This window comes from Planococcus citri, chromosome 4 (assembly GCF_950023065.1).
Source record: "Planococcus citri chromosome 4, ihPlaCitr1.1, whole genome shotgun sequence".
Lineage (NCBI taxonomy): Eukaryota > Metazoa > Arthropoda > Insecta > Hemiptera > Pseudococcidae > Planococcus > Planococcus citri.
The window spans coordinates 37,806,049-37,833,730 of NC_088680.1; the positions used below are offsets into that span (position 1 = coordinate 37,806,049).

The 27,682-nt window shown below is 33.6% G+C and overlaps 1 protein-coding gene and 1 long non-coding RNA gene across 2 annotated transcripts in view; one reads left to right on the top strand and one right to left on the bottom strand.

Moving 5' to 3' along the window:
* Positions 1-27,682, top strand: part of LOC135843954 (uncharacterized) — a 79,298-nt gene that overhangs the window by 19,617 nt on the left and 31,999 nt on the right. Inside the window, exon 2 of the long non-coding RNA XR_010558419.1 lies at positions 16,014-16,088. This is a non-coding gene — a long non-coding RNA (uncharacterized LOC135843954). The remainder of the gene's footprint in view (positions 1-16,013; positions 16,089-27,682) is intronic.
* LOC135843952 (proton-coupled amino acid transporter-like protein pathetic) overlaps positions 470-27,682 on the bottom strand; it is a 68,650-nt gene continuing 41,437 nt past the window's right edge. The window contains exons 6-10 of the mRNA XM_065362019.1: positions 15,860-15,944; positions 15,109-15,384; positions 14,527-14,702; positions 14,056-14,225; positions 470-12,104 (exon numbers count right to left, since the gene is read on the bottom strand). Of these exons, the coding sequence (XP_065218091.1) occupies positions 11,857-12,104; positions 14,056-14,225; positions 14,527-14,702; positions 15,109-15,384; positions 15,860-15,944 (955 nt within the window). The 3' untranslated portion in view covers positions 470-11,856. The remainder of the gene's footprint in view (positions 12,105-14,055; positions 14,226-14,526; positions 14,703-15,108; positions 15,385-15,859; positions 15,945-27,682) is intronic.

The following is a 27,682-nucleotide window of genomic DNA, read 5'->3' on the forward strand; positions in this document are numbered from 1 at the left end:
ATTGAAGGAAATGTTTCAATTATTTGAGGTATGGGTCTCGACCTTAGAAATTGATTTGGACTTCATCGAGGAGTATTTGGATAGGGAGAAGTTATGTGGTGTAAAATTTTTAAAAAACAGTACAAATTTGCTCAATAGAATAATTTTTTAGATTGATGAAAAATTTTAAATCACTCTTCGAAGTACACTTCCTTGTACTATGTATGTTTCTCCCAAGTTTCTCATACCCCAAATTTAATTGATTTTAAGTATTTACACTGATCCTCAAGGTTTCAGATCTAAGTACAGGGAAGTGGTCGAAAATGATTGGCAGGGGGGGGCAACTTTTGTTCACACATCAAATTTCGAGATTTTTATACCAAAATTCAAGTTTCCTACTCTTCATGTAAAATTTTTCTGAAGATGTAAGTAAATGACCTGCTTTTTTAGAAAGATAAATTTCAGCTTGATTAAAGAAAAAAAATCCAACAAAATTTAAAAAAGAACTTTATTTATACTTTGTACAAGCTTTTTTTGTTTTTGTCGCTTAAAAATTAAACATAGTCAGAAGAAAAAAATACATACAATAAAAGGAAAAAAACAACAACGATTCAAATGTCTTTAAAATCATTATACACACATAAAAATCGAATTTATCACAATTATTTCTCTCTAGCTATATAAAATTTAAAAGAAAGAAAGAAAAAACTAAAAAAAAGGAAGAAAAAATACGACAAATTACGCTATAAATTACTAATAGTACACGTCGTAGTTATACGACGACATTGTTGGAATGTAATACTCGACGGTTTTAATTTGCAAGACTCCAAGTTATTCGGATACATTTCTGAAGAAGTCGTTTTTAAAACGGCGACATTCTAAAGTGCGATTTTCTTTTTCACTAAGGGTAATAAATTTCACACGAAGTAAATTTTTTTTTGTGTGTCGCGGTTGTGCGCTATTATTAGGTACTGTCACGTATAGAAATGATAATAGGAAATGCAACGAAATGTATAAAAAAACATCACGAAAAATTCCACAACAAAAAGTACCGATATGTGGTTCGATTAATAAACATAACGGTACATTTTGCACGTTCAAGGGCGAGGTGGATAGCCCAGGCATAGCGCCTGGCGCTAATGAACGATTAGTCGCGAAAAAATAAGACACAGTGAAACAACTATCCGCCTCCTCGTAATTGTCCATGTTAATTCGTATGTGTCGTGTTGAGAATCGAAATTATCGTCTGTAAATGTTCTATAATTAATCTACCTGTGTCGTATTTATTAGCCAACCAATATATAATCGTTTTCGAGAATGATAAAAGAATAACTATTTGAAGTTCTTGATTTTTGTGACATATCGTTGATGAATTGGTTTCGAGTCTACGAAATACGTAACTGCCCTTCGAGTGGAGAAAGGGCATAAGTTACAAGTGGCGCTCAACGGGTAAAAATTTTTTCGTGATTCGGATCCTGTAAGAAATCCAAAATTTTGTCAGAAATCGTTGCTGTCAAAAATCTTTGTCCAAAATCGAAAGCTGTCCATGGTAGATGAATAAAGGATACCACTGGAAGTCTCTACGTTCGTTATAATTATTGGAATTGTGGCCAGTCTCAGTCAGATGGTGATTATTCTTTGTAACACATTCGTTTGGAATATCTACGTGAATTTTTGTCCAGTCTTCTCGGAATAAAGACAAATTGAAGAGCTCCCCCAACGAATACCAATTGTTATCACTTGGACCAACGGGTATAATTTTTCGTGACTCTGACCCTGTCGTTCCTGTCCAAAAGTCTTGTCGAAAATCGTTGCTGTTTGAAATACTTGTCCAAAATCGCAGCTGTCCAAGGTCGTTCCTGTCCAAAATCTTTGATCAAAAATTGGTGCTGTCCAAAAAAACAACTCGTTGCTGCCCAAAAAATTGTTGCTGTTCAAAAACAACTCGTTGTGGTCCAATAAATCGTTGCTGTCAAAAAACAACTCGTTAAAGGAGAATTTTGCCAGTTGAACCAAACCAAAGGGTATTTCGCCAGTATCAGAATCCAGGACACAGTTGAAAAAAATAAAATAAAAATGGTATTGTTATTTTAAACTAGTCAAAATCAGAATACCCTTCCACCCCCAATATTACGTTTTGGACATTACTATGTGTTTTTTCGAGTTGGTCTTAAGCTTTTTGTACCTATGGTAGTTTTTATATGGATCAAATCAAAACCTCATGGATTAACGAGTTGAGAAAACCAGAATTAGAAAAACTTTTACAGGTCTACAAAATAAACTCAGAAGGGACTTTAGACAATTTGAGGGGAAGATTACGAAAATTTGTGCGAACTTTTCCCGAAATAGGTGAAAAACTAGAAGAAATCTTCTCAGATATCCCAAAGAAAAGGGAAACTTTTGAGTGGGAAAAAATTGACGAATTTTTGAATACTGTAGAACGCAATTGGGCGGTCCCGAACATCAATGAAATTCTAGATAGCTTAAAAACGCCAAAAAAAGTTGACGAAAAACTTGACGAAAAACAAAACGAACAACTTGACGAAACGGAAAAACAAACCAAAACTGCTGAAAACGAAAACCCAGATATAAATAAAAATTTGGAAAATAAAAAAAATAACGAAATTAAAACTAGTGAAAACAAAAGTAGTGAAAGTGAGAGTAGTGAAAGTGAAAGTAGCGAAGACGAAATGGGTGATAGGAATTTTAAAGTAGGAGCGTATAAGGGTGAAGGAGATGTAGAAGAATTTTTCGATAGATTTGAGGCAGCTTATAAAGCTAGGAAATTAACCGACAAAGAAGAAATAAAGTACCTCCCCGAATATTTAGAAGGAAAGGCATACAATACGTATGCCTACCTTAAAAAAATTAAAAACATCACATCCTATGAAGAACTGAAAAATAGGATAATTGCGCAATTCAAACCGCAGGGGATCCTAATTAAAAATAAGATCAGCAAACGGAGATACAAGGAGGACGAGGACCTATTAACCTATGTAAATGAGATGAGAGATTGGTGTATTCAGCTAAATCCAAACATGCAAGAGCCTGAACTGTGCGAATACATCATTAAAGGACTCCCAAAGGACATGATTGATACAGTGGCAATAATGAATAACGATACAATCGAAGAGTTAATCCAAAACATTGGAAAAATCGAATATAGGAAATTGATACAGGAACAGGTTAGCGAGAGAGAATTACAGGAGGCAATAGAAAAAATTAAAAAATTAGACGTAAAAAACGAAACAAAAATATACAGTACACATACCCAAAGTGACAGACCATACAGAGGACGAAATAACTGGAGACCAAATTATAACCATAGAGGATATCGAGGGGGTTATAATAATTATCGAGGAAATAATAACTATAGAGGATCTCACTACCGAGGAAACAACTATCGAGGCAACAATTACCGAGGTAATAACTATAGAGGAGATCATTATCGAGGAGATCAAGGTGGCTATGGGAATAATTATAGAGGTTTTCGAGGCGGATATAGAAGACCGAATTCCTGGTATGATAAAAATGGTGGACAACAATTTGAAAAGCAAGAAAAAAAACAGGATGAGAAAAAAAACGAATAGATGAGAAAATTGGGGACATTTTTGAAAAAACAAATGGAAAAAGTGATGTAAATAAAAATGTAGAAAAGTCTGGAAAAATTGTCGTAAAAAAGTGTGAGAAAAACGACATAAGTGAGAATGCAGGAAAAACTGAGGAAAATGAAGTGAAAAAATGTATTGAAGAAATCGAAAATGAGGATGTCAGAAAAAGGGCTTTCACTCGAATAAATTCGCATAATGCCCCCAATTTTCAAATAAACGTAACCTTAGAATTAAGTGGGAAAAATATAAATGCAGTGGTTGACACTGGTAGTAATATTACGTGTATTAGTGATAAGGTAGTAGATAAAAATTTAATTTTAGAAAAAACCTCATTGAAGGTAGGTGGTTGTTGTAATGATACTATTGAAATTATGGGCACTGTAAATTCACAAATAATCATTAATGGGAAAAAATTCAAAATTAAGGCATATATTATAAGAGGGCTTTCAGCAGAAATGTTGTTAGGTATTGATTTTTTAATGCAATATAGAGCTAGGATCGATTTCATGAGGGAATTTTTGGAAATAGGATTTAGTCACAATAGAGTTTTGCTCGAAATTGATAAAAAATGGATAAAGGATGTCAGCCACGACACAAATATCTTCCAGGTAAACAAAGATGGTGAAATTTTCGCAACAAATGACGTAATTATACCACCTAAGCAAAAGTCGATATTTTTTGTAAATAACAAGAGTAACCTTGCGGATGATACTGTTACAATCCACCCTCTGAAATATTTCGCAACACGGAGTGGATTAACTGTAAACAAACACGATGTCAAAGAAAATGCAATAGGTATCGAAATTATAAATAATTCACCTACAACGAAAAAAATTTTTCCTAATCAGCGAATCGCAAAAATGATAGTTGAAAAAGAAGAAGAAGGTAACGTCACCTTCATTTATAACTTCACAACAGATTATGAAATTATTCAACCAGGTACACGTATCAATTTAATTACTCCACAAAAAATTCTCAACGTGAATCATCAAGTAGGAAAAGGAGAAAAAGATACACTCTGTGATGCAGAAGGGAAAAAACTCGATATTAACCCAAATTTAGAAAAAGCTCAAAAACAACAGGTTGAAGGTGTGCTGAGTGAGTTTATCGACTTATTTACTTCTGATCCACTGAAAGTAGGAAGAGCTAATATAGAACCTTATCCCATAAAACTTATCGACAAAAAACCAGTATTTACACGAGGCTATAAACTTGCACCCGTAGAAAGGCGAGAGCTAAAAGCTCTGATTACGAAAATGGTAAAAGCAGGCATTTTGAAAAAAAGTAAATCGTCATACGCATCTCCTGCATTTGTAAAAAGAAAGCCAGGAGGTGACTTTAGGCTACTGTGCAATTTTCAGAAGTTAAACGAAAAAATACATACTGATCGAAATTCTGTCTCCCGTGCTGAGGCTATATTTATGGCATTAGTAGGATCTGAATATTTTTGTGTCATGGATGCCAACCAAGGGTTTTTCCAAATCCCCATAAAGGAGGAGGATCAACATATCACGGCCATAATTATAGATAACGAGTTATACGAATTCACAGTCTTACCCCAAGGGTTAAAAAATTCTCCAGCTGCATTCAGCGCAGCAGTCACTGATGCGTTGGGAGATATTCTATATGCGCGTGTTGTGGCGTATATGGATGATATCTGCACTTTTGGAAAAACATTTAAGGAAGCTTTGGAAAATTTAAGAGAAACACTCAAACGTTTGAAAAAATTAAATTTGAAATTGAAAACATCAAAATGTCATTTTTTTTATAACGAGGTAGAACTTTTGGGCCATAAAGTAAATGGTGGTAAAATTGTAACCACAGAGAAAAATACCGAAAAAATTCAAAATTTTAAAAGACCAAAAACGGTCAAACAAGCAAAATCATTTCTGGGAGTATGTGGGTATTATCGAAAATTTATAAGAAATTTTGCGCAAATAGCGGCTCCTATATCTGACCTAACAAAAGGAGACCCAAAAAGTAATGAAAAAATCGATTGGAATGAAAAAGCTGAAGAAAGTTTCAATCATTTAAAAAAGCTGTTATGCACAGCACCAGTTCTAGCTTTGTATAAAGAAGATAGGGAGACGATTGTAGAAATTGATGCGTCAGCCATAGCTGTAGGAGGCGTTTTGCATCAAATTAACGAAAAAGGCGAAAAACACCCAGTAGCGTATTACTCAAAAAAGCTTCAAGGCAACCAGAAAAAATACTCAGCTTATGACCTTGAAATGACTGCTCTAATTGAGACACTGTTACATTTTCGAGAATACCTTTATGGCATAAAATTTGTAGTTTATACAGACCATATGGCTCTGACCCATTTCCGAAACATGAAAGAGCCATCAGCACGAATGGCGCGATTAATTATGAAATTATCAGATTTTGATTTCATAATCAAACACAAAAAAGGTAAAGACAATATTGTACCTGATACCCTAAGCAGAACCATAATCGACAATATTAATCCAAATGATGACCCTTTTGATTTGAAAAATGAACAAGAAAAAGATGAATTTTGTAAAAAAATGATTGATATAAAAAATGGTAAAAAGAACAAATCCCTCGAAAACCTATATAAAAAAAGTAGAAACTATTTGATTGAAAATGGAATTTTGAAATATAAAATTGATTCTCCCCAAGGTTTGAAAAAACTACTTGTTGCCCCAAAAAGTCTTCAAAATAAAATTCTTGAAAATTACCATGATTCTCCAGTAGGAGGAGGTCATTTCGCTTTATACAAAACACTCGAAAAAACCAAAGAAAAATTTTATTGGGAAAGTATTAGAAAGGATACTGAAACCTACATTCGAACATGTCAAATTCGCCAAGAAACCAAGCGTCAACGAGGGAAAAAAACTGGTTTGTTAAGACCCATACCACTTGAGGACACATCAATTTTAGCTCACGTAGAATTTGATTTTGTGGGCCCTTTACCATCTAGCCAAGGGAAAAATTACATACTAGTAGGTATCTGTAAGTCCACGAAGTATGCCTTTTCAAAGGCCGTGAAAACCGCAGATGCCGACGCAGTGATAAAATTTTTGGATGAAATTATCACGACTTTTGGATGTCCAAAGAAAATCACAACTGATAGGGGAACGCATTTTAAAAATCAAAAATTGATAGACAATTGCAAAAGCCTGGGAATTAAATTATACTTTAGTACAGCCTATGCTCCACAGACACAAGGAGCCTGTGAAAGGACAAATCAAACACTGTGTGAGGTTTTAAAATCGTATGTGGCAGACAACCCAACAAAGTGGGCAAATTATATCCCTTTTGTGACATTTTCGTATAATGCAAGTCCAATTGAAAGCTTGAAAGGTCTAAGCCCATACTTTCTGATGTTTGGTCAAACGCCCAACTCACCAATTTTGAACAAACTAGGGATAGATGAGAATGAGAGTAGACTAGGAAAAATTGAGAAACTCAGAGAAATTAGAGAACAAATTCCAAAATTAGTAGAAAACGCTAACGAAAAAATGAAAAGAAACTACGACAAAAATCGTAAACAAGTTTCTTTTCAAGTTGGGGAAAAAGTAATGTTGAAAAATCCAATTCAACAGGGAAAATTTTACAAAGAATTCTTAGGGCCCTATGAAGTGAAGGAAAAAATATCAGAAGAAAACTACAAAATTGAATTACCTATCAGGGGGAAAATGACTGAAGATACTGTACATGTACGAAGACTAAAGAAATACCATCAAAGAAACAAAGAACCCCAAAATAACAAAACTGATAACGAAGAAAGTAGTGAAACTGAAGATTAAAAAATCGCGCGATAAAACGATAAAATGAAAAATTAAAAATTTTTGAAAAATAAAGACGTCTAAAAAAACTTACATTTTCTGAGGTATTCTAGATTTGCCTCTAGCGAGGAGCCACAGCAGGATTGATCACCCAGTTGTAGCAATAATCCTTGCTAAAAAGGAAAAATGATGAAATTTTGAAAATTTTAAGAAGTATGAAAAATTATGATGAAGGAAAGACCCCATAAAGAAAATGCGTAGAATAATTTTGGAATCTCTAAAGAGAAACTCATAGGATGAAACTTTACAGGAAAAAGGTAATCAAGGAAAAACGGCAACATCTCAAAGGCAAAATTACCTTACTAGACCAATGCGAAATGGAGGTCACCCAATATTGTACGAGTCAGGATTGCAGATACACTCTTCAATAAACAGCAATAAAGTATTTAAATTAAACTTCGATAATGAAATATATGTATATCTAGTCTCAGAAAAAGTGTCATACGTGGCTCTAGATAGTGTGTACGCGTATGAGAGATATATACATGAAGTATGCAAGGAAAAAATAAAATCAGGATAAATGAATAAAACTTCATATGTCGGAATGCTCATGATAAGAATGATTCAAGCAGTCGATGATGAGAACCGAATATGGAGTTACCCTAGGTCATTTCCGATTCTATTCAAAGATGAAAGAGAAAAATTTAAAAATGAAGCCTTTACACAAACTAGACTGCTAGGGTACTCTGATCTCAACTCTGTAATGCTTATAAAAAACTCCGAAATTTACTCCACATTACAAACCCAAATCCATCAAAACTCAGTTGTGCTTCAAAACGAAATGGAAGAAGAATTGATTTACTTCATCATATTAGGAATGTCAAATCGACAAAAACTGGGAAAAATCTTGAGTGACATTGAAACAAAAACTTTGAAACTAACTGACGAAAACAGAGAAACTCTTGTAGAGATGAACCCTATTTGGCAACATTCTAACGATCATGAGATAAGAAAATTCCAAAATAACCTTGCATTCGATATTGTTCAAAATTTGAAGGAGAACGAAACCACTATTCTTGCCGAAAAATACCGAGGTGTCGTAAATATACTACAGACATTTCAGAAATGTATAATCCCACTCCCAGAAAACTTTGACGAAAATAATAACTGGTTAACAACAGGAACTGAAAAAAATTGGAAAAATCCTACTACTTACAGACAAAGCTGACATAACAAAACCCACAAAGGAAATTTTGGAAAAATGGACCCTAAAGACAACAGAAAACGGTCACCTTATACTGATTATTCCACCAACGAAAAGAACTCATACCAAAAGAACTAAATTTTACAACCCACGAGAAGCCCAGAAACAATATAAGTGGCACATGAAAGTAAAAAACATGAAATTTGGATAAAACCATCTACTCAAAAATCCCAACATTCCCTATCCTAATACTGTCTAATCCATTCAACTACATGTTTCTCTCTCCAATCTGTTTCAGAATATGGTTCCAATTATGACTGTTTTACTCACCCTACACTTTGCCACAAGCAACCATCTTGACGTGGAAGTTGTCGCTGGTGGTTACTTTCGGAAATTATCAAAAATTATCTCATATGAAAACTCCCTACTTTTAGAATACACTGTCCCCTTAAAAATGCCTAAACAACAACATTTTGGAAAAATGAGAATAAATGAGTGTCCAGAAGGCTTAACCAGCTTCTGTAATATAAAAATGAAAAACTATGAAATGTTAAAAACTCTAGACAAATTCGTTGGTGAAACCATAAAATCTTACAACTTTGATTCGAAATACCTGAATAAACGAGAAAAAAGAGGCATCCAGTTTTTCGGAGACTTTTATAACTGGTGCTGCAACTTAATAACTCTAAAGGAAACTGAACCACTCTACCAAAACCAGGAATCCCTCAATCAAAACTATAAGATACTGAGAACTGAACTTATAAATAGCCATTCGGAACTTTTTAACACCACTCAAAAACTAAACACCTTCTCTAAAACCATTGTATCCGAATTCGAGGAAATGAATAATCGCATAAATTCTATTTTTGAAGACTACATAAAACCTGAGACTGATTTCATGACCCAGTCTCAGGAAAACATCCTAAACTTGATTAATATTATTCAAAAAATTGCCTTCGAAAATTTCATGAGGGACATCCTTCTGCACTGCAAAGCCCATAAGCTACCTTCTACCCTTGTCGACATTGAAACTTTGAAAAATGACCTTGAAAAATTAGAACAAAATTTGAAAAAGAGTAAATTTTCCCTGGCGATTGACATATTGAAAATCCAAAATTACTACACCCATCCCTTAACGACCTGTTCAATATCCGAAAATGAAATTTCACTGCACATTAAAGTCCCCATCAAAACAAAAAATGCATTATGGGAAGTTTTTGAATTTTTACCGATACCCTTTATTTTTGAAAATGAAATAGGCTATATGCATACTGAGCCATCTTACCTATCTTTTGACTATGAAAATGAAAATGCAAAAATTATAACAGGTACCTCAATAAAAAACTGCAATGAAAATTCAGGACTTTGTTACATTTCATCCTATGAGGATACAGCCGATGAATTTCCTCTATGTATAGAAGCCATATTTAAGAAGAAATCTAGAAACGAACTTAATAACATATGTGGATTTAGGTGTGAAAAGAACCATGACAAAATTATTATACGAAAGATTGATGACACAGAATTTATACTGACAAACCTGAAACAGGAACTCTACATTAACAACGCAAAAACTCAAGGAAAAACCAAACTTAACTTCACACTAGACCATTACGGTGCAATGAAAATAAAACTACCATGTGACTACGAACTAACAGATAACGTAAAAACATTAATCGAAACACAATTCCCATGTATACAGAAATCTGAAAAATACTCGTACCATAGAATCCTACCCGTCCAATGGACAGAATTCGAAACTCTTTCAGCCGATGCCCTAACGAAAAATACTATATTTTTCAAAAACATATCAAAAATAGTCAACAAAAACTGGAAAGATCTAACCCCAAATTTTGCTATAAAAACTTCTACAGAAGAAATCAAAAACAGAATAAGACTGATTGAAATGAAAAAACCCCCAAAAGGGATGTTTGAAAATCAATTTTGGGGGGATATTTTCTATATATCGTGGCTAACAATCCTGACCTTTATCGTAATTGTTGAAACAATAATCATTCTAAAACTATATTCCCTATACCTCAGCAGACAAATTCCCATTACTACCACCAGAATCGACAGCTCTAATTTGTAATTAATTTTAAGAAAACTATTATAATGATCAAAATAAAGGTGATATATGCTTATTTGTAAGATTGTTAATTGTAAGGTTGTTAAATGCTCGGGACGAGCATTTTCTAAAGGAGGGGGATAGTTGTCACGTATAGAAATGATAATAGGAAATGCAACGAAATGTATAAAAAAACATCACGAAAAATTCCACAACAAAAAGTACCGATATGTGGTTCGATTAATAAACATAACGGTACATTTTGCACGTTCAAGGGCGAGGTGGATAGCCCAGGCATAGCGCCTGGCGCTAATGAACGATTAGTCGCGAAAAAATAAGACACAGTGAAACAACTATCCGCCTCCTCGTAATTGTCCATGTTAATTCGTATGTGTCGTGTTGAGAATCGAAATTATCGTCTGTAAATGTTCTATAATTAATCTACCTGTGTCGTATTTATTAGCCAACCAATATATAATCGTTTTCGAGAATGATAAAAGAATAACTATTTGAAGTTCTTGATTTTTGTGACATATCGTTGATGAATTGGTTTCGAGTCTACGAAATACGTAACTGCCCTTCGAGTGGAGAAAGGGCATAAGTTACAGTACTTATTGGTTACTTTTTACGTAGGTAAAGTCAAAAATCTATCGAGGTTTGTGCTAATAATATGTTGAATATAGTTACGTTTGCCTCGATTTTAATGAGGAAGTACATACAAAGGAACTAAGAGAGTACAAGAGAAAAAAAGAAAAACACAGGACATGAAATTTAAATCTAGCTACTTAGATACGTATTTTTTTTTTGTTTTCGTTTTACGATCAGTTGAGAAATTAAAAACTTACTGGTAACAAAAAAATAATAATTGTCGCAATTTTAAATTACTCAACGACGACTTTGTCATACATTCATAATGTGGTCCTATATAGTAATTCAAAAGTATATAAAAAAGGACACAGTGTAACCACATTGTATAAATTATTTTCGAAATGAAAATTCGTCATAAATTAGAACGGAAGTGATCTGAATAAATATTGTTTCTTTTGCAAACTTTGTCGTCAACGTGAGGAAAAAATGCTGAAGTTGGATAAACACAAATGAAAATGTAATTTACTGAGAAAAAAAGGTGCGAAAAAAATACGAGGAGAGAGAATAGAAATGGATAGGAAATGGGAGGAGAAGTGAAGGGAGAAGAAGGGGAATTAAGGAAGATAGAATACACTTCATGTGGGATCAGTCGTTTCATTCATGTACACCTGTATAATAACTGATGATATCTATAATACTGGTATAACTTCCGAAGATTAGAGCGCCAATGGAGCAGACCATTATGAAAATATTTTTCACAACTCGCCAGTATCCAGTGTCTTCTTCCCAATACGTCACCAATTCTATCATAGCTGGTGTCCAAAGGCCCAAAATCGACAGACATACCGATCCGACTAGTGAGATGAACGGCGCAAGGTTTGGTATGATTAGGGCGATTATTACTGAAAAATAAAAAGATTAAATCGAGATTAGATTAACCAAATTATCAAGTTGAAGCAGCAAAGAACTCTCAAGTGTGACACAATCTTTGAAACTTCGATTTCATCGTTTGTTTTTTTTGGAGGGTGGGGGGGCGAGGCTGATTAAGTATTCTGACTCATAAAGATTCTGCTTAAAAATTAAAAAAAAAATCAATCTATCCTCTCATTTCTGTCTAAACCGTCTTAAGTAACCTCATTTTCAAGAAAAAAATCTCTTTTTGTCCCCATTATAGTGTTATGAAAGCTTTGAATTTCTGTTTGAATTTTTTCTCGAAAAAAAATCTTTCAGTCCTCCAAGCAATGTTTCCCATGTTTCCCCTTTCAAAATGAACAATGAGGACACAGAGAATTTTTTTAAAATATGGGGTTACTTAAGACAATTTTGGCCAGAAATGAAAAATTTTCAACAGACTTCAAATCGATTTTTTCGGTGTGCTCAATGGGTTGGGTCGTTTTTAAACTTTTTTCGACCTTTGACAAATCCTAGCAAAAAATCATGCCCAAAGGACTTCAATAAAAGACGTAGGAAAAATTTCAAATTTTTTGCTCAACGTTTGACTTCTCCGGCATAAGTTTAAAGTTTTAAAAACTGGAAAAATTTAATGTGTCAAAAAAAATCAGCCTCGCTCAAATGCAAATCAGTTGTTCAATTCTAATTTTAAAATTTTAAGGAGATGATTACAAAATGATCATCTTGAAAAAACAAAACAAAACGATTACTTTGAGAACAACTGCATTTGGCAAAAATGAACTTTGAACTTTTCTAATGGCTTGAAAGCGATCATTTATCCAGATGTCATAAGACCACTTAAACTGAAAAAAAAGTTTCAAACAATTGAAACAATTGCAAATCTCTTTAATTTTAAAACTTGGAACTCAAGCTAAGGGGGGAGGGGAGTCAAACGTTGACAAAAAAATTTGAAATTGTTCCTGCATCTTATTGAAGTTATTTGGAAATGATTTTTTGCTAAGGTCCATCAAAATTCGAAAAAAGTTCAAAAACGACTCACCCCAGCTGGTAGCTCTTCAATAAAAAAGAACCATTTTTTTAGGAGTTCGAGGGAGGGGTTTCTCTGAAAAATGCTTATATTCAAAAAAATTCTGCTCAAAAGTAATTTATTTATTTTTAAAAAATTTAGTGTCTCATTTTTTCATTTTTGCCAATTTTGGAGGTTCCAGACAAGAGGGCGAAGACCAACATTGTTTGGAGGTCCGTAAATTTTTTTTTTTTGAAAAAGGAGTAATCTGGAAGACTTTTGACCCAAAACCGATAATTTTTCGAACATTTTTTACCAGCTTTAATTTGTTTTATTTTTCTTTGGTTTTCAATTTTTCGGAAAAGTTGATGTAAACGTGTTCATTTTATAACTTTTTTTGAGCACGTTGCAGTGACTTTTGATCTCTAAAAAAATATCTTTCAAAAATTGTAGCCATTACTTCCCTTTCAATTTTTTCCTACAAATTTTTGAAATTTTTTACCCCTCCAAAAAATTTGCTGGAGGCTCCAGAATGATTTTAAACCATTAGGTACTAAAATTAATTGATTTGGAGGTCAGAAATGAAGCAGGAATAACTCAAACTTTAGCTTTCTATGTACATACTTCAATCAATTAAATTATGATTTTGTTTCTTAAAAATTAAGAACAGGCCAAGTCTTTGAATTTTGAAAATCTTTTCCACGAAGTGCTTAGGAGGTATATTTTTGAATATTCTTACATTTTTTTTTTACATAATGACCCCGAAATTTTTAAGAAATGTATTAAAATCGTGGGGCTGGGTTAATCGATTGTAATGTTTAATTACAAATTTTGGCTCTTTTTTTTTGTATAAGATCCCTTTGAGTGCTTTCCCTGATTCATATAAGATTCTGCTCATTTTTCAATCAATCGACGCGGCGCATATGAATGCCTACCTGTTCCAATGATCATCGATCCTCTCATGACATAATACGCTGAAGTTTCGTATTTCGCACTAACACTGGGTTTTAATCGATTCCACACGATTTCCGAAGGGACGCAGAATTGTAGACCATATGTGAATAAGATGGATAAAGCAACCATTAACTTGACTGCAATCGATAAACTGTAATCAAAAATACAGTGCAAAAGTTAATATAATTACATGTTTGAGAAGTTGGGAAAATAGGGTGACCTCTGTGAGTAATTGTTTCAGAATCTGCATAATACAATGAGGCACCCGATGCAAAAATCCTAACTGACTCATACGATAAGATTGGCTCAAAACCTTGAATTTATGATTAGGTAGATGTAATAACAGAAAATATTCATTTAAAATTTCGCGGAGAGGTCATGTAAAAGTTGGAGAAAGAACAAGAGAATCGAGATACCAAAAAAAAAAAAAAAAACTGTTTATATGTACTTACGGATCTTCGGGTAAATTTAACGTGATGTTCGCTTCGGTTTTATCGCCGTATTTCAGATAGCCAAAGAATCCAATAACACCGTACATGGCGATGATAAAACTCATCGAAATACTCAGCACACCGCAATATCCTCTGAAATGATCTGGATGTTTCATCGAATTCTCAATAGGCAACACCTAGCAACAAATTAATTTACCAGATATAAAATTTTGCCAAAAAAATGACAATATACATAATACATTCAAATGTAGCCACAAATAAAACTCTTTAACAAGTTACGAGTTTGTCGTCGTGTGTCATTGATAAATGATGAGCTAGAACATCGTGTACGAGAGTCTTGAACTAGCAACCATATCCCAAAGGTTTTGTAGGGCAGAATAAGAAAATGAGAAATGTATCCGTCGAATACTTATTTTTTCCCCATTTTCAAGAATATTACACGCAGAATTTTTGCGGATATTTTTCCATTAACTCAAACACATTGTTAGAAATTTTCAAAATACCATATTTTGATGAGAATTTTGAAAAACATTGATTTTTGAATATATTATTTGAATAAATATTAGATAATAATATACTCACGGTTCCAATACCCTCCATGGCGAATAAAATAGTAGAAACGAATACGGGTAGATGATCCACAGTGTTAACTAATTTTCTTTCTTCAATCGAGGGTAAATCTTTCAAAGCGTATGCAAAAGTCACCACTATTCCAAATATAATAAATATTGCTCCGAAAGCGGACACCGGTACCAAATATTTCAGTCTTCTGCCTATACCCAAAGGCAGCAAAGGTACGGCAACTATCAAAATATACCATCTTATCGGTAGGAGAATGTGGAAATAGGTGTTGAATACCTGAAAGATGCAATAAGATGTATGAGAATAACATCAAGTTACATAGTAATGTATTTGTATACAAATAGGTAGTGAAAAACACTCGCATATTATTTATGATACATACATAGATACATTCGTAAATATAGGTACATCAACAATATACTATCTAAATTCGCTCAAGCTACCGTGTCAAGATTGACCTTGAAATCATACTCGGTGAAAAAAAAACGCCCTCGCGGCTAGTTGAATGCACGCGAATATCTGGCCGGTTAAATAATTCGAGTAATGGTCAAACTTATCAAATATTAATATGTGTTGGCGATTAGTGAATAGGATCGCGTGAATGGGAGCTTCTTTCATGGCTAATTGTACGTACATTGTGTACAAAGTCGTAAAGAGTTGTTTGACCTTTTTCTCATTTGGTAGGACACTGATTTTTATTGACACAATGTACTATATTACAATGTACTGTACGTCATATTTATGTACTTACTTCTTGAAATGCTTGAGCTATTAGAACTACGTATACTGTGTTGCCCAAATAGTAAGTCGCAAATAATGATAACGTCACGAATTGTCTGTAACAGAAGAAATACAAAATTATAAATTACTATGATTTAATAGAAAATTATTACGTTTTGTTGCAGGTTCGTTGACTGAACGATGAAAAAAAGGAAAATTTTATTGGAAATAGAGGAAAAGCTCGAGATTTTAGCAATCTGGTAAGTTTGTGCCCATTCTATTTCTTCAAGCATGCTATCAAAGGTCGTAAAAGAATGTTGGAAATGTTTATGGGCGAGCATTTATGTAAATTTAGGGAAAACTATGTGGTATCTGTATGGACTGCGTATTTTGTCAAATGAGATCTCGAAGTATATTCCCTTTTGTAGTTAATGATCCAGTATTGCCTCGAGAACAAATCAATTCCTACCTGTACCTCACTACCTACTTATGGGTGAAGAAACCGTTCTGATCAAAACAACTGTCCTACGAGTATTCATTTTTTTTTTTTTTTTTGGTAAAGAAAAATTTTAGAGACTTTTTAGATAAGAAATTATTACACCTAAAGTAATTTTTGAGGAATTTTGGATTTATTTGAAGGATTTTTTTCTTACTTTTGATTCCTTAAAATCAAAAAATATTTTTATTTTCCTTTTTTACTAGATTTTTGGAAATTTTCAGTTTTATTACGTTTTGTTTACACTGCTTTCCTTATCGGAAAATTCCAATAAGTAGATCTAGATACGTACGTAGATCTTCATAATTCTTGTCCCTATTTGTTTTCACGAATTTCATCCATCATTTACATATATTTTGAATTATATTCTAGTTTAGCAAAATTATTCAATTTTTTTGCTGCAAAATGTAATTAATAGGTACTTATTCGATTATTAAATTTGATGCAATTTTTATACACAGAAAAAAATACCAATTTATTTGGTAATTTGAATACTTGGGTATGTTCAATAATTATTTTTGAATGGTGTTTTTGTTGCATTGAAAATGAAAAAATTCTTCATTCAACATACTTAGTGTGAGGGGAAAGGAAGAATAAGAAACATGATTTCCGTGTTCCCCAAGAGGCAGATTTCACACTAAAAAATACCCAAATACATAAGTACACTGAATTTTCTTCGATTCACTTTTAAAAAACTCAGGATTTCAGTAAGGATTTTTTCTGACGAAGCATAGTAAAAAAAACATTATAAAATCGCTTTCAAAATTATGTGCAGGAAATGTGTTTGGAAATGAATTCTATCAAAACGAATGAAATCTTAATATTACTTATGCCTAAACTTTTTTTCGAATTCCCAATTGGTGGGGGGAGGAGAGGAGAGGAGAAGGAGCAAGGAAGGAAGACTAATAAGAAATATTTAACAACTCTGTTGAGTATCGAAGACTGTATCGGTTAAAATTTCATCAAATTATTTTTTCGTCATTTTTATGCCTTGAAAAATTTACAAATGCAATTTTTTATGCATCCCCCCTCCTCCTCCTTGAAAATTAAATCCGATTTTCTAGGATTTTGTTTTCAGAACTTCGCATTTCTGAGCATTTAGATGTAGGAACGATTTTTTTGTAAATAGGTAGACTATATCTCAATTTTCTTCTTCATCTTTATGAATTCTTGAAAGTAGATTTTCTGAAGATGGTCTTGTTACGAAAAAATGTGCTGCATATGTGAATCGTTTTGTTTTCTTCAAAACATTTTTGCTTCATTACTATTTCTATAGTTTGAGAAATATTCATTGAAAAATAAATTCTACACTACCTACCTCCCCTTTCGAAAAAGAGATTGAAGTTGAAATTTATATATTTTTAATTCAGGAGAAAAATATGTCACATTTTCACACCATTGGAGGGGGAGGGGGGAGGAGTTGAACTCAGTTCTAAAATTATCAATTTTTTCACAAACTTGTAAACATAATTTATGTATGCCTAAGTACGATTTTTTTTTAAATTTTTAATTTTCAAGCTTTTACTGCAGAAAGGAGAAGGGGAAATATTGATCAATAAAATAACAACTTTTGGCATTGTTTCTCATCAAACTCGACCCGAAGGGATCGTAATTTTTGGAAGGGCATGGGCCAAAGCCCCCACAACCGAACAAAATTTCAGATGCTCAATTTAATTTTTCAATTTTATTGCCATATTTCATTGAGTAAAAATTACTAAAATTGCTAGTCAAACTACAAATATGTAATATTAACGTTCGCGAATCGAATTTAATCATTTTGAACCATTCTGGACACTCCAATGCGATTTTCGATTTCTCTAAAAAGCCTGGAAATTAATTTTGAGCTGTTAAAAATCGAGTTGTAGTTTATTCTCGACCTGTTTGACGAGTTTATCCACATTTGAGTTGATTCCTCGAGGACACCTCGGATGTGTCATGTTGACGAGCATATCTGTTTATAAGGAGAAAAAAAATCCTTCGTACCCCCACCCCTCCACCACCCAAAACCACGCTCATAGTGTCGCATTTAAAAACACCTCTCAATTTTCAAAGAAGGCATGTTTCAGAAAAATTTAATAAGAGGCATATAAGTTATCTTCTGAGAGTGAGTAGATCACGTTGGCAAGTGTTTCAACCTGCAGCCATATTCGTACAACTACACACCTTGAGTGTTAGTGGTGTCGAATAAGTTGCCTGCTTGCGCCGGAAATCCCATACGAGTTATTTTACATAGGTATTTTTACTATTCTTCAACGTACATAGTATGTGCAACTCATCTAGTGACTAGTCTTCGTAATTTGTTGATTCGAATTCCCTCTATCGCAAATTAAATCTTGAAATGGAAATTAAGAAGTAGATACCAAAAATTAAAAATTTTGTAACTCTCCCTCTAATCGACTTCAGGAACTTACATCTTGGTTTTGGGAAATTCATCAGGTCTCGATCCTGGAAGTGCGCAATGTTTACACTTTATGCATCCTAATTCGAATAGGTAGGTAATCGCTTGATAAACAACGTGTTGCTCAGACTTCGAACAGTAGAGTTACGTTTCCCACGGGAGCGTCGTGGAAAGTCGAGTGCTTGCGCGCGCTACGTTCATTTTTAAACATGAAGACGTCATCGAGTGCTACGTTAATATGCATCAATTTGGCAAAATATTTTATTTATGAGATATTTTTCGTAAAATGGCAAACAATTAGAGATTTTCCGGAAAAAAATATTTTTCCCGTTTAAAGTAGGTATGAGTGAGAAGGTGAGAACCATCCTAATACATACTCGTATATTACTCCGAAATGAGAACCTACCTATACTTCTATGTAGTTGTTGTGCGTATGACGATGGAGATGATAATAAGTCAAATTATAGAGTACGGTAAATCCAGCACAAGGATGTACTAATGCACATCAGTGTGCTTATAACCAAACCATAGGTATATTTATACACGGTTAATTTACTCATTGTTTATAATATGTGCGAAGTATACGATACAAGCTGTCAAATATAGTGGTCTCTGTACGAGTGAAAATTATCATCGATACGACGATAAAAATCCGCTCAATAATTATCGCGATTATTAACGAAGGCGACGAATAAGATTACATCTGCGTTGTAAATCGAATGCAAAAGCACTAGCAGAGACAATTTAGATAAAACTGCTCTCTACGCTGCTTCTTCATTCAATATTACGATCTTCGAAACAAGATATAATACCATAAGAAAGATAGTACTACGTACTCGTAAGTATGTAATTGTCATTAGTCGAGCTCGAGAGCGCCAAGTGGACGATTTTCTGCGTGTAATTATTACACATAGGGTCTGGGCATCGCATCGTATCGTCGTCTATAGCGTATTATTAATCTTAACCTAATTTTACGAATCGCTTCGCTGCTGGCAATCGGATTATTGAAAATAAAAAAAACGGTGAAAGTGTTGGCAATTGGTTGAAAAATTTTCCAAATTGATAGGTCGAGGACATAATAAAAGAATATTATACCTCTTTGTGCGCCGTATTTCTTTTTTTTACTTTTTTTTGGCACAAATACGTACCGAGATTCGATTAAAATATTAATTTATCGTAAAAGTAAAACCAGTTTGGAGTAATTTTTTTTTGTAAGTTTTTATTTACGTCGGGTGCATGGGTAATGGGTATAATTCGGCGAGTACGCGTATATTATAATCGAGGAGCGGAGGAGACGTTTACGAAATTCTATATTTAACCTCAATTAATATCGGCTCGAGTGTGTGTAAATTGAACGTAATGAAAAGGTTAAACGGTATCGAATTTTTATTCCAAAGACGCGAGGTCTCTGTGTCTCTATACCCGGCAACAGGTTGACTTATTAACGCGGCGAGATTATTTATCGATTGTTGAAAAAAAAAGAACTAAGACGTTATACGTGTGCTCGAATAAATATCTACTATATCATTCGAGCTGACAAGGGTGAGACGATGAACAGGGAGGCTATACAGCAATGACACAAGTATTCATACGTGTGTACTGTGTATAGTGTTCTCTATGGTATTATTGTCATCCTCGTATATAGTCTCCTAATGTGTGAGGATATCCTCGTGTTGTATAATTCACCGGTGTGTATGTGTTTTTTTTTTCGCGGAGACGTTTATTTAACAATCGAATATGCAATAAACAAGGATAACTTGTGCGATGAGCTCGATGAATTGAGGTATGTGCAAATGGCTATGGTGTATTTTTACGGAAATGGTTCTCGTTTACCCTTGACCTCGTTGCAAACATCATCAATATAATGTACTCGCATTTTTACCAATTTCTCCCGCCAGCTCACCGGATATGGGTTGTGGGTTTTTTTTTAGGGGAAGCGAATTTCAGAGAAAAATCACTATAGGTAAGGTGTAGGTATCCGAATTTTGGAGGCGATCTACTAGAACAGGAAAATACTGAGAAAAATCCAAATCGACTAATTGTCCATGTAGCTGGGATGTCAGATGTCAAATATCACTTTGACGCTGCATTCATTTATCATGCGATATATTACGTACCTTATATACGAGACAACCTATTATCACTGCAGTATTTGCACGCATCGTAGGTTTATTTGTTGTTTGCACCAACAGGTGGTCATTGTTTGAAGGCTTTAAATAATGATTTTTTTCAGTACGCTCGGTGAGCTCGTTCGAGTAACTAATTGTACGATGAGGTACAGGGATGTATGTAATGTACTACGTGTAATCGAACACCTTGGCTGATAAATGGCAAATAAAGCGGTGATATGAGTGAACGATGGGAGAGAGGTTGTGATAGTTTGTGAAATGGTGTGAAAACACTGGTAAAGATAAGCAGTTTTTGAAGAAGAGTTACAAATAAGGAAGGTGTTTTGTTGTTCGAGTTGTTTTATGAGCGTGTACATATATCTAAAAAGTAATTCTGGAGGAAAGAATTTGGTGTTGTTTTTTTTTTTCAATTGATGATAACTGCAAGTACATATGTAGTTGAGTAGGTACGTACGAGGGCTGTCCGAAAAAAATCCGACGGACGTTCAAATCTCCCGCCACAGGAACTGGAACGTGATCTACCCAACTGAATGTTGACTACTGACATCTTGTGAAGTTCCCTGTGCAGTTGTAGGGCCAGCGGAGTTGTTGTTCGTGATCTGTGTGCAATTGTTTGCGAAGATGATTTTTACATTCGGCGAATTTTGAAAAAGCAATGAAAATGACGAGCCATGTTATTGCATTTTATTTTGGATTCGAAATGAATTTTCACGAACTTTAACATATGAAAATGATGAGAAAGGTCTTCTGAAAAGAATGGATGGGTACAACTCAAATAAAGTAGTGGTATAGCCAGTTCAATGCGTGTCGAAAGCTTTCCAACTTCATTGAGTTAAATTTTGAGGAAATTTAAACTTTCAAAAATCTTTCAAAGGCTCCAAAACTGCTCAAAATGACTCAAACCATTTCCAACCGATTCGGAGGAAGAGAAGAGGTTGAAAATGAGATACATTCCAAATTTTAGCTTTCTATGTGAATTTGGTGGGGAAAAATAACCAAATCTTTGGCACAGTGCCAATTGCCTCCTGCACAATGACAAAAATTCAGCGCACTCCTAGCATCTTCTTCAGCAATTTTTGGAAAAACACAGCATCCAGCAGCATCGCCAACCTCCCTACAGTCTTGGTATAGTCCACTGCAACTTCTGACTGTGCGAAAAACTTTGATTACCGCTGAAAGTAAGGAGATTTGAGGGTAATTAGAGGATAATCCAAAATTCGCCGAATGTAAAAATCATCTTCGCAAACAATTGCACGCAGATCACGAACAACGACTCCGCTGGCCATACAACTGCGCAGGGAACTTCACAAGATGTCAGTAGTCAACATTCAGTTGGGTAGATCGCGTTCCAGTTCCTGTGGCGGGAGATTTGAACGGCGGTCGGATTTTTTTCGGACACCCCTCGTATTTAAAACAAATTTTAAAAACAATTTCCACGGGTAGAAAAGCGTGTGATTGGAGTCAATATTTTACTAGTCCTAGAATTTTTTTTTTTGAATTTTTGGATTTAAAAAATTTGAAGAATGATTTCGATTTTGTTCATGATGAACCATTGTCTTTTATCGACATAAGTTCAAACTTTACAGAAGAACCCATTTTTGATCCAGAAATTTCAAATTGCTCGGGATTGATTTCGACTATTTTGAGCTGTTTTTTTCAAATGTCTACTAGGTCATCAAAATCAACAAAAATTGAACGCAATTGCAAAAAAAATTAATCAAATATTCTCAAAATTGAATTATAATTGTCAAAAATGGAATTGTTGAATTCAACTCTTTGTAATAAAGTTACCATAAATCAATTTAAAAAAAATTGATGATTTGACAAAATTCTGCAAAAACTGCTTGAAAATTTGTTGAAATTCCTTAAAAATGGTTAAAATTGGCTGAAAATTGATAAAAAATTGTGAGAATTACTTAAGCAAAATATTGCAAAAATGCTCAGATAAGTATTTTTTTTTAAAATGTGCAAAATTTCGAAAAATTTCTCAAATATTGAAATGAAATGAGTTTCTGAAAAAATCTTATGGAACATAATGAAAACCAAAAAATTATTATAATTATTGTAGAAATTTCTGGAAAGTTACCAAAAATTGATGGAATCTCACACCTGTCAAAATAGCATTTTTAACTTTGAAGTTGTGAAAAATCTCTACGTGATGGAATTTCATCATTTTTTCAGTGATCAGCGCGGAAAATTCTATAAAACATACCCATCGAAGTTGAATTCCAAATCTATATAATTTTCAAAAAGGTCCAATAGAAAAAATTTGGTCATCCTAAAGTCATCCTTTTTTATTTGTTCGATTAAGTAGACATCTTGGTTTTGGAATTTGAAAATCAGAATTTTTCAGTAAGTATAAAATATAGATTATAAAAGAAATTCGAAAATAACAGAGAAAAAGAAAATCTTGCCCGAAACTTTAGATCAGATGAAGATGGTGAAATTTTATTTTTCGAGATCTAATCCTATCAGTTTGAGAAGGACTTTCACCAGATGATCGGTGGTCAATGTCAATCACTTATTTTTGGGTAAATTCACGTGTTTTGAAAATATTTTTTTCTTAAATGTTACGCACGAAGTAATTATGCCAAAATATTGAAAGATATAATTCGAATATTTTGGAATGCAGTGATGCCAATTTTTTTGTCACCATTGCCAGTTTCAGAAAATCAAGAAAAATAACCAGTAACTTGTCAAATTTTCTCGAGTTTTAGAAATTGGCATTACTTTATTCCAAAATATTCTCCCAGCTTCAGAAATCGTTATCTTTTAATGTTTTCTTGCATTATATTCAAAACACAAATAAAAATGTTTCTCACATTTCGTAAGTATCTAGAGAGTTCAACTAAAAAAAAAAAAAAAACGCTGGTTCTCCAATTTTAAAAGAATGTAGAAAATGGCTCTGTTTAAAGTCTTACATGAAATTCGAATATCATTAACACTTTTAAAAAAATACTGCTTAGGTATCAAATTTTCCACTCGAATATTTTCAATTTTTTTCTAATAAATTCATATTTACAGATTTGGGCAAGTGAGAAGGGATAGCTTCTGTTTTTAAAATCTCTTAGAGTCATGAATTTCGTTTACTTGTAGCTTTGTATGGTATGCCTTATTGACGCATTCGACAATGAGAACCAAAAAATGTTTTCTATGAAATTTATTATAAGTTGAGGTATTACTTACTCATGCTAATCAACTTCAAAAATGTTTATTTCAACTTTAATCTAATTTCGTAGTTTGTTTTTAATTTATTCACATTTTTCTGGAATTTGAACAAAAATTCGTTCTTAGTTTTATTGCATCAAGTTTTTTCTTCTTTTCAGGATATTAATTATTAATATTTTTATTTACTTTTTAAAATCTGAAAATAATGTATGTGCAGAAAAAAAAACAACGAAGGTGATAACGAGATTTGTTGATGAACATTGTAATTGATTCAACTAAAATGAGCAAAAAATATGTTAATGACACTCGAACTTGCAACATTTTATAGGGATATGGGAATGGGATGGAAAAATTTCATACTTATTTGCAACTTGCCAAATGACTTTTAGTCTTTTCGAATTTCAAATTATATGAGCAAAAGATGCATACCTACTTCATGATGCATGAAAAATCAAATAAATTGTATGAAGAAGCATACTTAAGTACGATGTAACTATCATGAACAAAACTACATAATGTGTTCGTTATTTATAATGTACATTTATTCAACAAGTCCTCCATATTGAATGATCCGGTTGAATTCGATCTTAACGTTAAACATGGAGAGATGATCGTGAAAGTGAAATATGTTAGATGTAAAATAAATTGATGATTATTGTTCATAGATACACCTTATTTAATCAGATCCCATTTACAAAGATTGTATAAATTATGATTGTTTATCACAATATCACCAACATATTATACTTACACTAGAGCCACCCGATTCATTGATTCCCGAGGAGATTGTCCTTTGTCTCCAATTTTAATCCTTGGCTTCTCACAAGATTTTAATTCTGCGGTGTAATCGTTCTGATCATTATCTGGCCCTTTTTGAAATCAAAAATGGGATTTTCAGATCTTCCTTAACAGATTCCTATCGTATTCATCCCCTAAGTCTGACCTATCAGACTCACTTGGTAGATTTCCGTACATATGTAGATATTAAAATCCCATGGTCATGCCAGATGTGCCTTTGTTGAGGCATGATTTTCATCTCAATATTCAACAAAGAAATCTCAACTCTAGAAAAAGCTGCCATACTTTAGATTTTTCAATCAATTACTTAGGTATCCTATAATTAATTCGAGCCATATCTGCGAGAAAATAATAAACGCATAAGAAAGACAAAAAGAAGAAAAAAAGGATATAATTAGCTCGTGTAGCCGCCAATTATCTCAAGAATGTCGATGAATACAACTCATAAACCTTGGCAATTTGGTCTGTCATACCTACGAGAGTAATCGATTGTATAATACGCGCGCGGCAGCGAACGCGTTTATGAAATGATACGGAAAAGTCGTGGCTGCCATTTAACACACGTCAATGGCACGCACGTTGTTGTTGATGTTGTGGATCGTGGATCTAGACGTTGTTGAGAACACCTCACCACCAATCCGGTCCCAAGTCAATAAAGACTCGATATTCGATACACCAGCCTGAATTTTATACATGTACTTGTAATACTATAATATTATAGTATCTAAATAATTCATTGACAAAGCGAGGCGATGATGGCTGGCGCACGCTCGCGTTCTTATAAAACCTGTTGCCATCGAGTATCGGGGAAGTGCGCTGCGATCATTAACTTTCTCGATACGATTTTTATGCAAATGCGCGTATTAGATATCCGGACATACGGTACGTGTAAGTCACACCGTCCTAGCAGGCAGAACGGCCAAAAGAAATAAACTGCCGGAACAAGCGATAAATAACGGTAGCCCGAGACAGTGACCTTCGTGATCGCAGCGAAACAAGCACACCATATCGTATACACGAAATTTATTAATGAATCGATTAATGACGCCAAAGTCGAGCGAAGAAGAAGAACAGGAGAATTACGATCGCGATCGATAATACGCATACGCGTCCTTGTTGATGGCGATTATGCGAATGATAACAACGTTGTTGTTGTAGGTAACTTGAGATTTGGCTTGAAAAGGAGGTAGCTAAAAAGTCATGGGCTTGTAAACTACGAAGTACCTTATGGGATCGAGAGAAGGTGTTATCAGAGGTCGTTGCAATTGGCATATGCAAATTCATAGTGCATCGTGAGTGCAGTCAAGTACGTTAATCGATTTCCTGGATGGAATTTTCAGAAAATTGAAAAAAATATCGTGGAACTACCGTAACCTTAATCTCTAATGATAATGAAGAAGTAGTCGCAATGAACACAGTCAATTCAATTTACTCCCTCGCAGCTCAGGCAGAATTGAGGAGCAGAATGAATTTTGTTTCAGTTTGGGGTTCTGTCCCGCCTTAGAAAAAATTCTGTTCCGGTTTTCATTTCATTCTGCTCCACTCAAAAAATAATCGTTCTTCGTTCAGATTTTTTTTGGAGCAAAAATTGAAGATGAAATATCCAACATTTTGAGAAAGGTGGTTGAATTTAGAGTGTTTCAACGAATTTAGAGTCCATCTCATAAAAGAAGCCCCAAAAACACCCAAAGCAATTTGGAAGGTTTTGCAATCGACCAAATACTGATAGTTTCATTTCCAAAGTATAATGTACGGTCTATTTTATGTCATTTACCATTTCTTGTTATAATTTGCAAGTTTGTTGATGAATCTCAGCAAAAAAACACCGGTAGTTCACATTACGATCTTGCAACACTTTTATCAAAGGTCAAACAATTTTGTGAGGTGGAAGCGTTAAAAACCCATATTGTTATTGGGGGAATAGGTATATATTGGCACGACAGAAAAAATGATTCAAAGAACAGGGCATTTGAACAACAAAATAAGGTATTTCAACAACAGCTGTTAACAATGGTTCAGCACGACAATTTAGGTGATATGAACGACAAATTCGATTTCATAAAACAACAGAAGAAATACAGTAACAGCTCGTTATAATGCTTATTTCCTCTGGTCCCTAGACAACCCCGTTTTAACCAATGTAAAATTAATTGCGATGTAACGCTCATGCGCAATTACAAATCACCTTTTAACGCTCTAAAATTCAGGAAAAATCACATTTTTTTATAATTCTGAAAACAAAAAACCAATTTTTTCCGACACAAAAGCTTACGTTCATGTAAAAAATTCTCACTTTCTGAAAATTTTGGTTGCAATAACACTTTTTTGCAGTTTTGAATTTAAAAAAAGTAAAAAAAATACTTTTATGGCAAAATTTTTCCAAAAAATTTGTTTTTTTAACTTTCAACAAATTCACTTCAAACAAACAAGTAAAATTATTTTTGATTTTGGCCAAAAAAGTAAGATTTTTTGATAACCTTATCAAACATTAATAGAAGCTTGATTACAATTCTTACGAGGTATAGTCAATAAGTAAGTTGCACATTTAAAAAAAAAATATAATGTGTGGATATTTTTTGACCAAAATTGGAGGGGATGTAGTTCAAACATTCGACTAGATCTGACAAAATTTATTTTGCATTTGGGTGCGTCATTCGTATTCCATAGCGTGATTAGGAAAGTGCTGATAAAAAAATGCCATCCAAAAATGGTATTTAGCCAAAAAAAATTGTACTTAGTTGTAATAATTATGACTAAAATCCATCAAGAATTACTCAAAATGTATCATACTAATGTTATTTCAAGTTAAGACGTTATTTGGTGCTGTAATTTGTTCATGTGATGTCGCAAAATTTCTGGTGCTGA